At 42.7% G+C, this 16,753-nt stretch overlaps 1 protein-coding gene across 3 annotated transcripts; it reads right to left on the reverse strand.

Moving 5' to 3' along the window:
- Positions 1-357: 357 nt before the first annotated feature.
- Positions 358-15,365, reverse strand: LOC121548635 (heat shock protein HSP 90-alpha 1). Of its 3 annotated transcripts, XM_041860152.2 has the most exons (12): positions 15,111-15,365; positions 13,716-13,865; positions 13,202-13,339; positions 5,465-5,696; positions 5,142-5,275; positions 4,455-4,787; positions 3,263-3,428; positions 2,966-3,156; positions 2,008-2,155; positions 1,642-1,910; positions 1,105-1,438; positions 358-863 (listed from the first exon to the last, which is right to left on the reverse strand). In XM_041860152.2, the coding sequence occupies exons 2-12, from the start codon at positions 13,863-13,865 to the stop codon at positions 754-756; spliced, it is 2,205 nt and encodes a 734-aa protein (XP_041716086.1). In that variant the 5' UTR covers positions 15,111-15,365; the 3' UTR covers positions 358-753. The 3 variants fall into 3 exon arrangements, with proteins under 3 accessions (XP_041716086.1, XP_041716087.1, XP_041716088.1); XM_041860153.2 differs by lacking the exons at positions 13,202-13,339; positions 13,716-13,865; positions 15,111-15,365 and adding exons at positions 6,137-6,286; positions 9,204-9,385 and having other exon boundaries at positions 5,465-5,834; XM_041860154.2 differs by lacking the exons at positions 358-863; positions 1,105-1,438; positions 1,642-1,910; ... (4 more) ...; positions 5,142-5,275; positions 5,465-5,696 and adding exons at positions 9,862-10,294; positions 10,533-10,866; positions 10,976-11,244; ... (3 more) ...; positions 12,181-12,489; positions 12,673-12,806 and having other exon boundaries at positions 12,973-13,339; positions 15,111-15,326.
- Between the last annotated feature and the right edge of the window lie 1,388 nt (positions 15,366-16,753).

Raw genomic sequence — 16,753 nt, forward strand, 5'->3', positions numbered from 1 at the left:
TAACTTATCCTATCCCGTGGCTCAACTTACCACAGTCCCGGGATAAGTTGTGCCAAGAGACCACTTTTTTTGGACAAGCTATGTTTTCAAAACTGTAACGTTAACATGAATTCTGATTATTTCCAGGGATACACAACATTCTGAGATATGTAAATATCTTTGTAAGAATACTATATTTCCCTTGACCGAGTGATGCTGAATGTATTTTTTTTAAATCAACTTACCCTACTCTCTCGAAGTGACCTAAGAAGCTGTATACCGTTATGTCTCTAAGCACCTCAAACTTTGGAGTATTTGTAAACTTCTAGAAGAGCTCATTTCATTCGACAACATAAATAGCAAAATGAAGCAATGCAATTGGTTAACGTGGTAAACTTTATTTTTTGGGTCCCACCATTTGAAGTTACAGTATCAATTTGAGAAGATATTTACAGTCAAGTCATACAGTCAACACACAAAAGAACGTTGGAATGTCAATAAATACAAAAATGCATTGATACAATTCAAGATTTAAAAAAAAGAAGTGTCAACAGGCTCTTGTTTTTCTTCAAAATAAAAAAAAGTAAACTAACGTTTAGGGGAATGAATCTGAACTGCATGTGGTCAACGCGGGTCAAGGGATTTTGGATCGAGTAGGAGGGCAAGGGGGGACATTCCAGGCTTATGAACAAACATCAAAGTCATCCTGTCAACACTACTAGTGCCAAAGCTAACTGGCATAGTTACAGTAACACAGCAGCTGAGCAGGTTGGTCTAGTCGACCTCCTCCATCCTGGATGTGTCCTCGTCTCCCTCCAGTGGAGGCATGTCCTCGATGGGGGCTGAGGTTGGCTCCTCAGGGGTCAGCTCATCCTCGTCAATACCTGTACAGGGGAAGGGAGGGAGGAATGGGTCACGGTCAGTTACTGAAGCTTTAACAAGGTTCTCTCTCATATCTAGGCCACTTAATGTTGAGTAAAGTATACTGGAGGGCTAGCTGGAGCCATTATGACCTCATTGATTACACCAACATGGGTCCTTCCGATCAGCAAACACAAAGGGACTACAGGCAAAGGGGCTACCATTGATCGCAAACATCGTCCTTGTTTGAGCAAACCAACTCACCCAGGCCTAGCTTGATCATCCGGTAGATGCGGTTGGAGTGTGTCTGAGGGTCATCCAAGGTGAACCCAGAAGACAGCAGAGCTGTCTCAAACAGCAGAATGACCAGGTCCTTCACAGACTTATCATTCTTATCAGCCTCTGCCTTCTGCCTCAGGGTCTCCACGATGGGGTGGTCTGGGTTGATCTCCAGGTGCTTCTTGGCAGCCATGTAGCCCATGGTAGAGTTGTCCCTCAGGGCTTGGGCCTTCATGATCCTCTCCATGTTGGCTGTCCAGCCGTAGGTGCTGGTCACGATGCAGCAGGGGGAGGAGACCAGGCGGTTGGACACTGTCACCTAAAGGGGGGAGATAGGAGAGGTTGGTTATTAGGGAGATGATCAGAACAGCATTGAATCAGGCAATCGTTGTACTGTCAGTGAGCCTGTAAATACAGTGGCGTTTATTGGTGGCATTTTTTGAGGTAACGTGAGGCCTCCCGACATTTGCCTTAACATAACGGACTGCTTCAGCAACATGATATCTGTAAGCGTTATCTCACCTTCTCAACTTTCTTCTCCAGGATGTCTTTCATGATCTTGCAGAGGTTCTCAAACTGAGACTTCTGCTCTTCCTGTCTCTTCTTCATGTCCTCATCCTCAGGCAGCTCCAGACCCTCCTTGGTCACGGAGACCAGGTTCTTGCCATCGTACTCCTTCAGCTGCTGGACACAGTACTCATCAATGGGCTCAATCATGTAGATCACCTCCAGGCCGGCCTTGCGAAGGCGCTCCACGAACGCCGAGTTGGCCACCTGGTCTTTGGTCTCGCCTGAAACACGCAGTAGGTAAAGCAACTTGAGCAAACAGGTTCTTACAATCTGACAACCTATGAACTGGGCTGTACAGAGAGGAGTGCGTTTCCTCACCAGTGATGTAGTAGATGTGTTTCTGGGTGTCCTTCATGCGTGTGACATAGTCCTTCAGGGAGACCATTTCGTCCCCTGAGGCTGAGGTGTAGTAGCGTAGCATGTCTGAGAGCCTCTTACGGTTCTGAGAGTCCTCATGGATACCCAGCTGGGAAAGAAAACACAGGAGAGATCAGTTAAATAACAATTTGCCCAGAAAGTATCTTGATGCGTTACAAGACTTTTACATTTTCCAGGAAGTAACCCAAAGTTCTGACAAATATGATATCAAGAAGGGGCTTGTATGCTGCCTTGTGTCAGTAAGCTTGTCTAACTATGTAAAAATGGGGGGTAAACGTCCCCTTTAAGATTAGAGCCAGATTTCACATAATTTCAGAGGACATGAGAAAGATGTGCCCCCTGAAGATTGTTTTAACATGTAATCCAAGGCTTACCTTAAGATTTATGCAATAACTGTAACAATATGCCATAGAGCCTGACCCTAGTCATAAAAACCCACTCCAGCAAGACAGAAGGTGGCGGTAAGGAGCCCTAAGCAGCTTATATCAGGTTTAGAGGAGACAAGATGGCGAGGGGATCAGACAGGTGGCGGCCAGTTAAAGGTTAGTGGAACATTCTATAGCTACACCTTTCAGAATGTTCCCCAAGGATTCTTCAAAGAACAGGTGGTGATATGACATAGTGTCCACCTAGATTGTCTTCCACATCCTATTATACCACTAAATACAAGGTGACTGTCGCAACCTAGGTTCAGTTCAGGCTGACCTTGAAGGTAATGTACATAATAATGATAGCTGATGTGTGGTGAACATGCTGGCACAAAATGGTTGCCGTGCATCACCCATGTGGTGGGTGCTGCTGTTACACATCAATTGTCAGAGAACTAGTGAGAAGCTCTGTATAAATAATACAATCCATTATTACTATGTTTACAGTGTCACATTAGTATGAAACTGACCTTGATGTTCTTGGAGAACTGCTCGTAGTACTTCTTGTAGTTTTCTCTGTCCTCTGAGAGCTCTGTGAAAAGCTCTATACACTTCTTGACCAGGTTCTTGCGGATCACCTTGAGGATCTTGCTCTGCTGCAGCATCTCTCTGGAGATGTTCAGGGGGAGATCCTCAGAGTCCACCACACCCTTGATGAAGTCTGGAGAGAACGACAGAGACAATATTGGTCAGATGAGATTATAGCTGTGTTAATCATTCCCAAACCTACTGTATGTGAGCATCTACTTCAGTTCTGTCTGACTTACTGAGGTACTCAGGGATGAGATCGTCACAGTTGTCCATGATGAAGACCCTCCTGACGTACAGCTTGATGTTGTTCTTCTTCTTCTTGTTCTCAAAGAGGTCAAAGGGTGCGCGGCGAGGCACAAAGAGCAGGGCACGGAACTCCAGCTGGCCCTCCACTGAGAAGTGCTGTGGAAGAAAACAAACAGAAGGTCAACAACTGAATTCAAAAACCTTCATGTACACTACCGGTCAAAAGTTTCAGAACACCTAGTCATTCAAGGGTTTCTCTTTATTTTTACTATTATCTACCTTGTAGAATAATAGTGAAGACATCAAAACTATGAAATACCACATATGGAATCATGTAGTAACCAAAAAAGTGTTAAACAAATAAAAATATATTTTATATTTGAGATTCTTCAAATAACCACTCTTTGCCTTGATGACAGCTTCACACACTCTTGACATTCTCTCAACCAGCTTCACCTGGAATGCTTTTCCAACAGTCTTGAAGGAGTTCAAGAGCTGGGTGGTTGTGAGAGTGAGTAGCTGGGTTGAGCTACTCTTTACTTGTATGCAGCCAAGGTTGATTTTCCCTTGTTCTAGTTTCGTTCTGTCGCTATATGCGCTACATTATTGTACACTGAATAAACTCTTGACTTCTGTGTTTTACCTCCTGCGCCTGACTCCGTCATTCACACCTCATCACATGTCGTTTCTCTTTGCTTATTTGAGCTGTTCTTGCCATAATATTTACTTGGTCTTTTACCAAATAGGGCTATCTTCTGTATACCCCCCCCTACCTTGTCACAATACAACTGATTGGCTCAAACGCATTAAGGAAAGAAATTCCACAATTTAACTTTTAAGAAGGCACACCTGTTAATTGAAATGCATTCCAGGCGACCACCTCATAAAGCCGGTTGAGAGAATGCCAAGTGTGTGCAAAGCTGTCATCAAGGCAAAGGGTGGCTATTTGAAGAATCTCAAATATAAAATATAAATAAAGAAAAACCCTTGAATGAGTAGGTGTTCTAAAACTTTTGACCGGTAGTGTACATGTATACTGTATTTGTCATTATGAAATTAGCTGAAGCATTATTAACTGACCAATACTGGTACTACCTGTGACTTTACAAATCAGAGTGAAACGTTGTAAATAAACAGTGTGGAAACGTATTCTGTTGGCCAATATAAATAGAATATCCTCACCTTGACAGCCAGGTGTTCCTCCCAGTCATTGGTCAGGCTCTTGTAGAACTCTCCGTACTCCTCGTTGGTGATGTCATCAGGGTTACGGGTCCAAAGGGGCTTGGTCTTGTTCAGCTCCTCCTGGTCAATGTACTTCTCCTTGATCTTCTTCTTCTTCTTCTTCTTGTCCCCACATGCGCCGTCGAGGCCATGATCATGGTCATGGTGATCCTCCTCATCCGAGCCTATGTCCTCGATATCGGGTTTGTCCTCCTCTCCTTCTTCACCATCCTTCTTCTCCTTCTCCCCCTCCTCCTCATCGTCGCTCACTTCCTTGTCGCGCTCCTTCTCCACCTGATCAGAGAGGATCATGGGAATGTTAGGGGACACATTCATAGAGTTGATGTACAGTAAGTTACAGTTGGCAAAAATATTTCATTCACTGTGCCTGTTTTACATTCAATATAAAAATGCAAAAAGTGAAAAAGGGTCAAGATATCAGCATCAATTTATCGTCCAGTCATTTACTTGTCCAATCTGAAATGTCCTCCTACCCCCTCCCTTGACACCTCTTTTATGCAAATCTGAAAGGATCCTTGAGATGTACTTCAACAACTTAGTAATCACTCAGTGGAGTTTCCACTATATCTAGGGGTTGATTTCACACTGGTTACATAATTTCATCCACTCACGCCTACTAGTTCTTACAAAGAGTGTGATGGGGTATCCGATGAACTGGGAGTGCTTCTTCACGATTTCTTTGACCCGTTTTTCCTCACAATATTCTGTCTGGTCATCCTTCATGTAAAGAATCACCTTGGTGCCACGACCAATAGACTCAGCTTTAAGAGAGAGACATGGGAGTCAAGTCAGCATTTAGAACAGAACATACAAGGAAAACAGTCTATAACTGTAGGCCTACATCATATATTGTAACGGTAGGCCTACAAATATTTTCAGTTCACACCGATTCATATCATAACATACAGTTAAGTGGTTCAGTTCAGTGTAAAACTATAATCTGTCTTTACCTGACGTATCGACTTTGACGGTGAAGGATCCGCCAGCGGAGGATTCCCAGATGTACTGCTCATCATCGTTGTGCTTGGTGATGACAGTCACTCTCTCAGCCACCAGGTAGGCTGAGTAGAAACCCACACCGAACTGCCCGATCATGGAGATGTCTGCTCCAGCCTGCAGGGCCTCCATGAAGGCCTTGGTGCCAGACTTGGCGATGGTTCCCAGGTTGTTGATCAGGTCGGCCTTGGTCATGCCGATGCCGGTGTCAACCAGGGTCAGGGTGCGCTCCTCCTTGTTGGGAATGACCTCGATCTTCAGGTCCTTGCCAGAGTCCATCTTGGTCGGGTCTGTCAGGCTCTCATAGCGGATTTTGTCCAGAGCCTAGTAGTTGATTGTAAATAAATAGGTCTAAATAAATCTGACTTTTGACTTCACACTGGCCTCAGCATGAGATTAACAAAACTCTTAATTAAATGTAAATGTATCCTGCAGGCTACGTCAATATTTCATTGTGTGTAATGTAATAAAATATGAATAAATCAAAACAATCTATAGATATGTAATAAAATATTAATAGTGGTGCAATAAACAAGGAATTGAAGTAAAATGCCTGTGTGTATTTTATGAATCATCAAATAATACTACCAAGTAGTCTAAGTGCCTGTGGTGTCTGAAGTACTCACATCTGAGGAGTTGGAGATGAGCTCCCTAAGGAAGATCTCTTTGTTGGAGTAGAATGTGTTGATGATGAGCGACATCAGCTGGGCGATCTCAGCCTGGAAGGCAAAGGTCTCTGCCTCCTCCTCCATCGGAGCGTCATGGGCTTCCGGCATCTGTGGAGACACAACACACACACACACTGAGAAGGAGACAATGCAAAACAGCCGAAGTTGTGCAATCTGACATCACCATCAAAAACATTTTTCAACTCCATCCCCAAATGAACCACTGTGTATCAGTATTTTAGTCACAGAATGGTCATGACAGTCCAGACGGCTCCATCAGGTCAGCGGCAGTCAGTGGCTAGTAGGGATGTCACAATACTTGTTTTCTCAAAACCATAAGACAATGCTGGAACTGACATTTGGGCGGTGAGTTTCAGACTTAAAGGTCAAATGTCCAATGCAGCTGTTTTTATCTCAAAATCTAATAATTTCTGGGTAACAATGAAGTACCTTACCGTGATTGTTTTCAATTAAAATGGTCAAAAAGCAACAAAAAAATAGCTTCTTAGCAAGGAGCCATTTTGCTAGGACTGTCTGGGAGTGGTCTGAGTGGAAAACTGAAAACTAGCCATTATTGCGTCTGCTAAATGACTAAAATGTAAAAATGTTATTGGCAGAGAGGTTTGGAAGTATCTTTCTTATTGGCCTATTAAAGGTGTACTATGTAGAAATCACTCCGGCATTTCCAGTTGCAAAAATATTAATATTTTGCCTCATTTCAGTTTATGTGACAAAACAAACAAGTATAGTGTAGAGAATCATTGTACAAGCTAAGCCGCGGTGAAATATTTATTCTATAACAATTTTCTGCTGTTTGAAGCTGGTGTACAAAAACGAAAGTAAGACGCAAAAACGAAACTTAAGAACGGGAAGCATAAAAATAGCGCACATAGAACATATCTACCGCTTCTTAGACTTGCCTTCAATGAGAACGCAGATCTATAACTCACATTTTTATGTGAATTTGGTCAGGTCACCCAAAAAGTTACATATTGTAACTTTAACTAATTTACCACCTGGTGAAGTCACCAGGTAGGCAGTCTTTTCAAACCGCTCTTGCACTCAAAGGGAATTATCATAATTTTCAAAATGTCACAATATTATTCCCAAACCATCTCAATTGGGTTGAGGTCGGGGGATTGTGGAGGCCAGGTCATCTAATGCAGCACTCCATCACTCTCGTTGTAAGGGCTATTTCACTCTCGTAAAATAGCCCTTACACAGCCTGAAGGTGTGTTGGGTCATTGTCCTGTTGAAAAAAAAATGCCCAAACCAGATGGGATGGCGTATCGCTGCAGAATGCTGTGGTAGCCACTCTGGTTAAGCGTGCCTTGAATTCTAAATAAATCACAGTCAGTGTCACCAGCAAAGCACCCCCACACCATAACACCACCTCCTCCATGCTTTACGATGGGAACTACACAAGCGGAGATCATCCGTTCACCCACACCACGTCTCACAAAGACACGCCGGTTGGAACCAAAAATCTCCAATTTGGACTCCAGACCAAAGGCCACGTTTCCACCAGTCTAATGTCCATTGCTCATGTTTCTTGGCCCAAGCAGGTCTCTTCTTATATATTTTGATTTGTTTAACACTTTTGGTTACTACATGATTCCATATGTGTTATTTCATAGTTTTGATGTCTTCATTATTATTCTACAATGTATAAAATAGTACAAATAAAGAAAACCCCTTGAATGAGTAGGTGTGTCCAAACTTTTGACTGATAGTGTATATAAAACACAGGAAATCATGTTTTTGACTGCACTGGGCATTTAATGTAGGCTCACTAGCTCTTGCACCTCATTGAGTTCCTGTGAGGGATTTATAGCTAAAACAGACAGATGGTGTTTAACAGACTGTCCTCTCTGTTCCTCACTGCTGCATTGACTTCATTACTGTAATCCACCAAGTGAGAAGCCACAGGTCCTTGCCACGTGGTGAGCTTACTGCTTTTATTTTTACATGTACGTTTTAGTCATTTAGCAGACGCTCTTATCCAGAGTGATTTAGGGTTAGTGCATTGATCTAAAGATAGCTAGGTGAGACTACCACATATCACAGTCATAAATATAATCCCCCCCACACACCCCCTAAAAAATAAGTATGTACACTTTTCCAAATATTTTCCTCAAATGTAGTAAGTACATTTTTACTTTTATATTTTAGATCGTTATTTCATAGAGCAAAGTATTCAACAAAATAAACTGAAATAAATTCCTTGTAAGGACATTGATAGGCACACCATCAATGGATCATTTTCTACTCTGAACAGGCGTACTATAATAGAACAAAATAGAGTCGAATATTCTACATTCCACATTGCTGGTTGGCTATGTAACTACCAGACATAATGATGATGCGATGCGCTAATACTAATAGTTTTTAGAGGGATGGATATATTTAATTGGTTTTTATTCATTCATTCGTCAAATCTCAGTGTAACCTGACCGAAAGCACGTGGCTTGAAGTGCAGCGGACAAACATACTCCACCTGCCGGTTCGCGCGGTAAATAACATGATTCTAGAACCTACCAGCGCATAATCCGTTTCTATCATATCGCAATCTCCTCCTCGCCAATGTGTACCATAATGAGTTTCATGTGAATATTTATGAATTTCCTATTTGAAGAAATATTAGCAAATTGTGATGAATAGTTGTCGTGTCGACCGTGAAGTAATGTGAATGAAAATCCTCTTCGGAAAAGGATTATCAAAGTGTGGCAGACAGACAGTCAAGACCCAAATTGGGATATATTGCAGGTTTTATAGGTCAGCTTCATAATAGAATGAATATGAACGTATGGATGATAGCCTATGCTGAAATAACGTAAGGAAATTAGGAAAAGTACAATGGAATTCATTGCAACAAAATAATGTTTTGGGTGTATTATTCTGATGGTAAAGAATGATAAAATTGTTTCAATATATTTTGTTAATAGACTGGACTACCACTGACTGTATGAATTGAAGAGTGACACTCATCTTAGTGTTGGAATATAAATCTTCAATCATGTCTTACCTTACTGTGGATGGAAATGTCCCTTTACTCTTCTTCAGAAGTTGGTCCCCGACCAAACACAACCTAGCCAGCTAACAGCAGAGATGTGGAGAGGAGGACAACTGGCAAGGTTTTATACCAGCTGAGTCTTCGAGAAATCCTCTGCTTCTAGAACCGTCTGGACTCTTCCTAAACTGTGCTTCTACTGTGTGTAGGATAAGTGTGTGCACTGAGAGGAGCGATGGAATGTCAATCAAACGCTAGATCTCTATTCACGTCCCTCTTGCGTTCAACTCTTGTGAAGGCGGGTTTATGGGCGTGGCGATATCAAGTGGGTTAATTCCTTCATATATGCAAACTGTCATTGGTACAGTACATACCAATATAAATCATTGGTACTTAACATGGCATATTATTCATCATGATGACTCACAAGAATTCACAAGGAAACGAAACTTTTACCTAAGGTCTAGAAAGATCTGAAATACTGTCGTTACAGGGAGCACTTAGGAGAGGGTAAGGTGATTGCAAAAGTATGAATGAAGATGCAAAATAAATAGTTCAGTATTCATCCATCTCTGAGATATTAAATTGTGTAAATTATAAACATGCCTGACATCACAATAATCCAGACTATTTGATAAAGAGGAATCATCAATCAGAAAGAGAAAATGTAAGGTATGTTTCTAAATACATCTTTATTATAAATCTTGTTGTTTTTCATAGAAAATAGCTCACAGTTACAAAAAGACACAAGTCAAATCCCTGTTGACTTGATATTAAATAGCCTATTATTAAAGTACAGTTGAATAGGGTTGAAAGCAGCCAATATACTATATGATTATGGTATTGATTAATAATGATGAATTAAATGCAATACTTTCCTCACAGCTCGACAGTCATGGAAAATGTAAATGGGAAAGTCTATTTGGGACAGCAACAACAATTACTTACAAAATAATGAGTTAAAAGGGGAAAAAATGATGTACTTCTGTAATATTTTTAGTCAACTTCCTCCATTCTAGAGGTGTCATCATCTCCCTCCAGGACAGGCATGTCATCCTCACTGGGCTGGAGGATGTCCTCCACTGCTGAGTCATCATCATCGATGCCTATAGATGAGAAGAAATAGCCCACATTATAAAACCATCTTCAATTGGTGTACAAACTGCTATTCAGACAGCCAAAGTGTGGGAAAAGCAAAAGCCATATTCCTTACCATTGTACTACCATGATATTTCTGTCAGTTACTTGGTGTTTGCAGCCCTGTCTGTATATTGCTCTAGGAGGAGCCTTTGAAGCCCATCAACCAAGACAAATGTTGAGGGCGAATAAGCTTGATCAACTCACCCAGGCCAAGCTTGATCATCCTGTAGATGCGGTTTGCGTGGGTCTGAGGGTCATCCAGTGTGAAGCCAGAAGACATCAGAGCAGTCTCGAACAGCAAGATGACCAGGTCCTTCACGGCTTTGTCGTTCTTGTCTGCCTCAGCTTTCTCTCTCAGAGTCTCGACAATAGGGTGGGTTGGGTTGATCTCCAGGTGCTTCTTGGCTGTCATGTAGCCCATGGTGGAGTTGTCTCTGAGAGCTTGAGATTTCATGATCCTCTCCATGTTGGCTGTCCAGCCGTAGGTGCTTGTCACGATGCAGCAGGGGGAGGAGACCAGGCGGTTGGACACTGAAACCTGTCAACAGATTATTAGTAGTCATAGTGATGGTTGTTGTAAGTGGTCTGATATTAAAAGGTGAAGACACATTGCAGAGGGATTAGGTTCAGGTAAATTGTGCTGGTACCTTCTCAATTTTCTTGTCCAGGATGTCCTTCATGATCTTGCAGAGGTTCTCAAATTTAGAATTCAGCTCTTCCTGTTTCTTCTTCTCATCCTCATCCTCAGGCAGCTCCAGACCCTCCTTGGTCACGGAGACCAGGTTCTTGCCATCGTACTCCTTCAGCTGCTGGACACAGTACTCATCAATCGGCTCAATCATGTAGATCACTTCCAGGCCGGCCTTGCGGAGGCGCTCCACAAAGGAAGAGTTGGCGACCTGTTCCTTGGTCTCACCTAGAATAGGATACACAGTTATTAACAGTTAGATTGCCCTGTTTCTTTCTCAAGTTTTCAATGGAGGGTAGCTCACCAGTAATGTAGTAGATGTGTTTCTGGGTGTCCTTCATGCGGGAAACGTAGTCCTTCAGGGAGACCATTTCGTCACCGGAGTTAGAGGTGTAGTAGCGCAGCATGTCTGACAATTTCTTGCGGTTCTGAGAGTCCTCATGGATTCCCAGCTAAAGGGCACACACAGATGGAAGATGTTAAAGCTAAAGGTCCCTCAAAAAGAGAAGGAGAAGTTCTGGGAGAAGATCTGCGGAAACATGGAAAAGCCATTTCAAAGGGAGGAAGACCTTACCTTGATGTTCTTAGAGAACTGCTCGTAGAACTTCTTGTAATTGTCCTTGTCCTCTGAGAGCTCGATGAAAAGCTCTATACACTTCTTGACCAAGTTCTTGCGGATCACCTTGAGGATTTTGCTCTGCTGCAGCATCTCTCTGGAGATGTTCAGGGGGAGATCCTCAGAGTCCACCACACCCTTGATGAAGTCTGAAGAGAAAGACAGAGACAATTGGTCAGACATCTTACTTACAGCTTTACTTAAAGTCCTGGTTGAGTGAGGTGCTCAGGAGGTATCCATGAAAGGTTCAAGGAACAGTACTCACTGAGATACTCTGGCATCAGCTCGTCACAGTTGTCCATGATGAAGACCCTGCGCACATACAGCTTGATGTTGTTCTTCTTCTTCTTGTTCTCAAAGAGGTCGAAGGAAGCCCTCCTGGGCACAAAGAGCAGAGCGCGGAACTCCAGCTGTCCCTCTACTGAGAAGTGCTGTGGGAATAAAGAGATAAACGTTGACTCATACAGTCATAATAATATATTAATTCATAGGTTGGATCAAGATAAACCCATAAGTTTTGAGTTTTCGGGTTGCCATCATAGACTCACCTTGATAGCCAGGTGGTCCTCCCAGTCGTTGGTCAGACTCTTGTAGAACTCGCCGTACTCCTCATTGGTGATGTCATCAGGGTTACGGGTCCAGATAGGCTTGGTCTTGTTCAGCTCCTCGGCGTCAATGTACTTCTCCTTGACCTTCTTCTTCCTCTTGTTCTTGCTGTCCTTGGTGTCCTCGTCCTCATCAGAGCCAACGTCCTCAATCTTGGGCTTGTCTTTGTCCTCAGCTGCAGCGTCTTTATCAACCTCCTCGTCCTTTTCTCCCTCCTCAAGGTCCACCTCCTTCTCTCTAGACTTCTCCACCTTGATAAAAATGTTCATGTTATTAAAACGTTTTAGGATTTGCCCTCTATGGGGAGCAATGTTTGGGTCCACTGTTATCGACAGGTTACTTTCCTAGTTTATACAGTATATTTCAGTTAATCTCCCCATTATTTTTGCTACATTGTTACAACCAATGAAATATAGAGCTCTATTAGAACTTACATAGAGTGTGATGGGGTAGCCAATGAACTGGGAGTGCTTCTTCACGACCTCCTTGACGCGCTTCTCCTCACAGTATTCAAACTGGTCCTCCTTCATGTGCAGGATCACTTTGGTGCCACGGCCAATGGACTCACCTTCAGATCAGACAAATCAGACTCACACATTGGATCTAGGCTTACTACCTTTAGAATGACATTGTTGTACAGCAGATTCAACTTATGCAGGAAGAGAGTTTATAGTGTTGTATTGGAGAAAAGTGTTTGTAGTAGCATATTAATCAATACTGTTGAAAAGGCTTACCAGTGTCAACTTTGACAGTGAAGGAGCCACCAGCTGCAGACTCCCAGATGTACTGCTCATCATCGTTGTGCTTGGTGATGACAGTCACTCTCTCAGCCACCAGGTAGGCTGAGTAGAAACCCACACCGAACTGCCCGATCATGGAGATGTCTGCTCCAGCCTGCAGGGCCTCCATGAAGGCCTTGGTGCCAGACTTGGCGATGGTTCCCAGGTTGTTGATCAGGTCGGCCTTAGTCATGCCGATGCCGGTGTCAACCAGGGTCAGGGTGCGAGTGCGCAGGTCAGGGGTGACCTCGATCTTCAGGTCCTTGCAGGAATCCAATTTGGAGGGGTCTGTCAAGCTCTCGTATCTGATCTTGTCCAAAGCCTGTCAGAACATGAAAAAAATAGGTCACAACGGTCAAAGGAAGTCTCATGGTTGATAGCTTGAGCTAATTTATCAAGGTGGTTAGCAGGCTAACTCTGAGCTATAACTTATATTGGCTCAGAGTGCAGTGTATGAGTGGTTGGTTACTAAGGTAAAATGTTACATGGGACAATTGGGCGGCAGGTAGCTTAGTGGTTAAGAGCGTTGTGCCAGTAACCGAAAGGTCGCTGGTTCTAATCCCCAAGCCGACTAGGTGAAAAATCTGTCGACGTGCCCTTAAGCAAGGCACTTAACCCTAATTGCTCCTGTAAGTCGCTCTGGATAAGAGCGTCTGCTAATTATTATTATAATTCAGTGTTATGATTAATCTACTCACATCTGAGGAGTTGGAGATGAGCTCCCTAAGGAAGATCTCTTTGTTGGAGTAGAAGGTGTTAATGATCAGGGACATCAGCTGGGCGATCTCAGCCTGGAAGGCAAAGGTCTCCACTTCCTCCTCCATGGTGTGGCCGGCTTTCTCTGGCATCTGGAGAAACAAAATGGCAGACATTGAAATGCCTTTAATTGTACTTTTATTATCCTAAGAATGGCTGAATATCCTTGTATTAAGGCTATTCAGAAGACATGTTTTTTAAAAGCACTTGAGTCTTTTTGCTGCATTTTGCAATAAGTCTTGCTTCAGCGAAATAGAAGATAATAAAACTTATAGTAGCTTACAAATAGTAATTGCCGGAAATGTTAACTTTTTTTTTTTTTAAGCTTTTAACATCCAGAGACACCTGCTTTTTTCTAGAAAGCCTCAAGTCTAGTCAGCCACATGGCAACGAGGGATAGATATGCTGAGGAAGAAAGGCAGCTGTTACAGCCCTCCATCAGAGGCTCCTGTTGCACCGGCCCCATCTGTCAATCAAGGCCTCTGCCATTTGAAAAGAGGGTGGAGTTTCCAGAAACTTCACACCCCCTTGCCAACAGCTGTAGTGGTGCCATGTGAATGTGATAACCTTTCTTTGAAATTGAGGATTAACATGAAGTAAGACTTTTGTCTTGAATAGAGAAATGTTGAGTTTTATTATGTCTTCAGCATGGAATTGTCATCTCTACTCTAGGGTTTTGTGTGTTATTCAATTTCAGCAAAACTATTATAGTTGCTCTTAAAAGTCCTGATTGTTTTAAAGCACTGATATACTGAGAATTATTCATCAAATGCCATTAACACTCTTCCCAATTGAAGACACTTTTTCCTAAAGCAGCTGCTTATCCATAAAAAATATCAAGGCTTCATAAAACTACTTTTTCCAGATCAATGAATCTATGAATCCATCCTTGCCCTTGGCTTCAAACTGACTATATGAACTATATAGGTTCTGGTCTAAGACACTTTCAGGTCTGATAATTGCATTCTTTGATAACTTGTTATAGATAACTTGATTGTAATTGTTCTTTGTGCCGAATGCCAGGCCTCTCTTCTCTTCAGCTGTCATGTCTCTCTCTCCCTCTAACCAGGGTCATATTCCATGCCATGTGCTCATCTCCTGCCATGCTCTCACAAAGGGTTCTACCAGACCCAGGAAAACTGTCTGTTAAAGTGTCCCCACTGATTTAATGCCATTTCAGATTTATACAGTGCAATACTTCCCCAAGATACATTATTCCATATACCAACATAATGTAGGCTGCTTGCTTCCTGCTGGTGTTTCAACTATATAATATTAATGCATAATGTATTTCCAGAATACTGTCTATTGACCTTCCTTGCACCCCTCCCTCTTACCTTGAATAGATAAGAATGTGCTCCTGTGCTTCACTTCGCGTTTGCTGATCGCTGTAGATTGAATCTCAGAGCGTCTCTGCTGTTCCTCTGCAGATTAATCTAGTATTTAAATCTCTGTATTTCACTGGTCCTAATCCTCTATGGATTCAGGTGAATGTCCTCTCATTCGCTGTATCTGAGGACCCCTGGGCCTACTCCTGTCTTTTTATACAAGGGGCGGCTTTCTCGAAGCTCCCATTCAGAAGCTTCCAGAAGGAATGCTCAGTCCCACTACAGTACAGAGTAAGAGAGAGGGGGGGCTAAAGAAAGGACCAGTAGGGTGGGGGAGATAGTGAGAGCTGTGAGGGGTCCGTCACCATAAACCGCATGTGTCCTTATAGGGCAGCACAGTCACAAGGGGTGCCTGTCACTCAGGGGCCAGAGGCGTCCTGATAGCGTGTGTCAGGCCTGGGCCAACCAGGCCCCACCATACACCCCCATGGCCTGTCAGCATAGCCTTTCCAACCACCTGCTCCCACCAGAACCATCCGGACAGACAGACGCAGGGCAGAAGGCCTCCGAAAAGATAACAGGCCACAAGTCTTTTTTTGGCCGGTGAGATTGGGAAAGAATAGCTGATGTGTTAGAGTAATGGTTCAGTTCCAGGCCACAGCAACTGTGTTGAGAGATTGGTTACAGAGTTTACTTCTACAGTCTTTCATCCCGTCTATCCTTAATACACATGCAGGTCTATAGAAAGACACTCTTTTGTGTGGTTTTATCCCAACAAGAGGGCATTGTTTGTGTCCTAACGGTGACACTACTGCTAATTTAGTTATAGTGATGATATAAACAAGATGTGCAATATATTGATTTTGTTTGAGTGCAACATCAGTAGGCTATTTTCTCTGCATTGTTGGGTTAAGGGCTTGTAAGTTAGTTTAGACCTGTTGTTTACGAAAGCATGACGAATGCAATTTGATTTCATTGATTTGAAATGACAAAATGCATATAATGGAGAATGAAGTACGATGTAACTCATGTCTCAATTTGTAGAAGTCATCATGGTAAGACTCATGTCAAATCATGAAACACACAGAAAATTATGGAAAAGACCAGAATTCTCAGGCATGTGTGTTTGACGGGAGACTGCCCAGAGGATGGCACTATTAGCAACAGGCGAGTAAAGCACTACATATCTAATTTAGTTGTTTGGAGAAGTTGTATCTCCCCTGATGGCTGGAAGCATCAAGAGGAGACAGAACAATTAGATTTTGACTCAGATCATGATATGGGGAACTTATGGACGGGACAAATAATGAACAGTAAGGAATACATCTAGTCGCTTGCAACTCTGATGATTAGGACTGGATGACTCGAGTATGCAATTTGAATGGTAATAAACGTATGTAATTAATTCACGCGTGTCCTTAGATTTGGGTTATGTGTTGTCTGTTTATGAGTTATTTTCAATTCAGAGAAATTGTGATCAGATAAAATAGAGATCTGATGTTGCAGAGTGGGCTACAGAGGAAAATAATTTACATTTTAATCATTTAGCAGACTCTCTTTTTTTTCTTTTATATACTGGCCCCCTGTGGGAATCGAACCCACAACCCTGGCGTTGCAAACGCCATGCTCTACCAACTGAGCTACATCCCTGC

Source organism: Coregonus clupeaformis, chromosome 33 (genome assembly GCF_020615455.1).
Source record: "Coregonus clupeaformis isolate EN_2021a chromosome 33, ASM2061545v1, whole genome shotgun sequence".
Taxonomy (NCBI): Eukaryota; Metazoa; Chordata; class Actinopteri; order Salmoniformes; family Salmonidae; genus Coregonus; species Coregonus clupeaformis.

What these genes read in the sequence shown, in the direction of transcription:
- LOC121548635 (XM_041860152.2), bottom strand. Translation starts at nt 13,865, where the DNA reads ATGCCAGAGAAAGCCGGCCACACCATGGAGGAGGAAGTGGAGACCTTT. An exon ending in CCGGCATCGGCATGACTAAG is followed by an intron (nt 5,697 to 13,201) that starts GCCGACCTGATC and finishes GGCATGACCAAG; the next exon opens with GCCGACCTGATCAACAACCT. An exon ending in AGTTCTCCAAGAACATCAAG is followed by an intron (nt 2,156 to 2,965) that starts GTCAGTTTCATA and finishes TTTCTTTCCCAG; the next exon opens with CTGGGTATCCATGAGGACTC.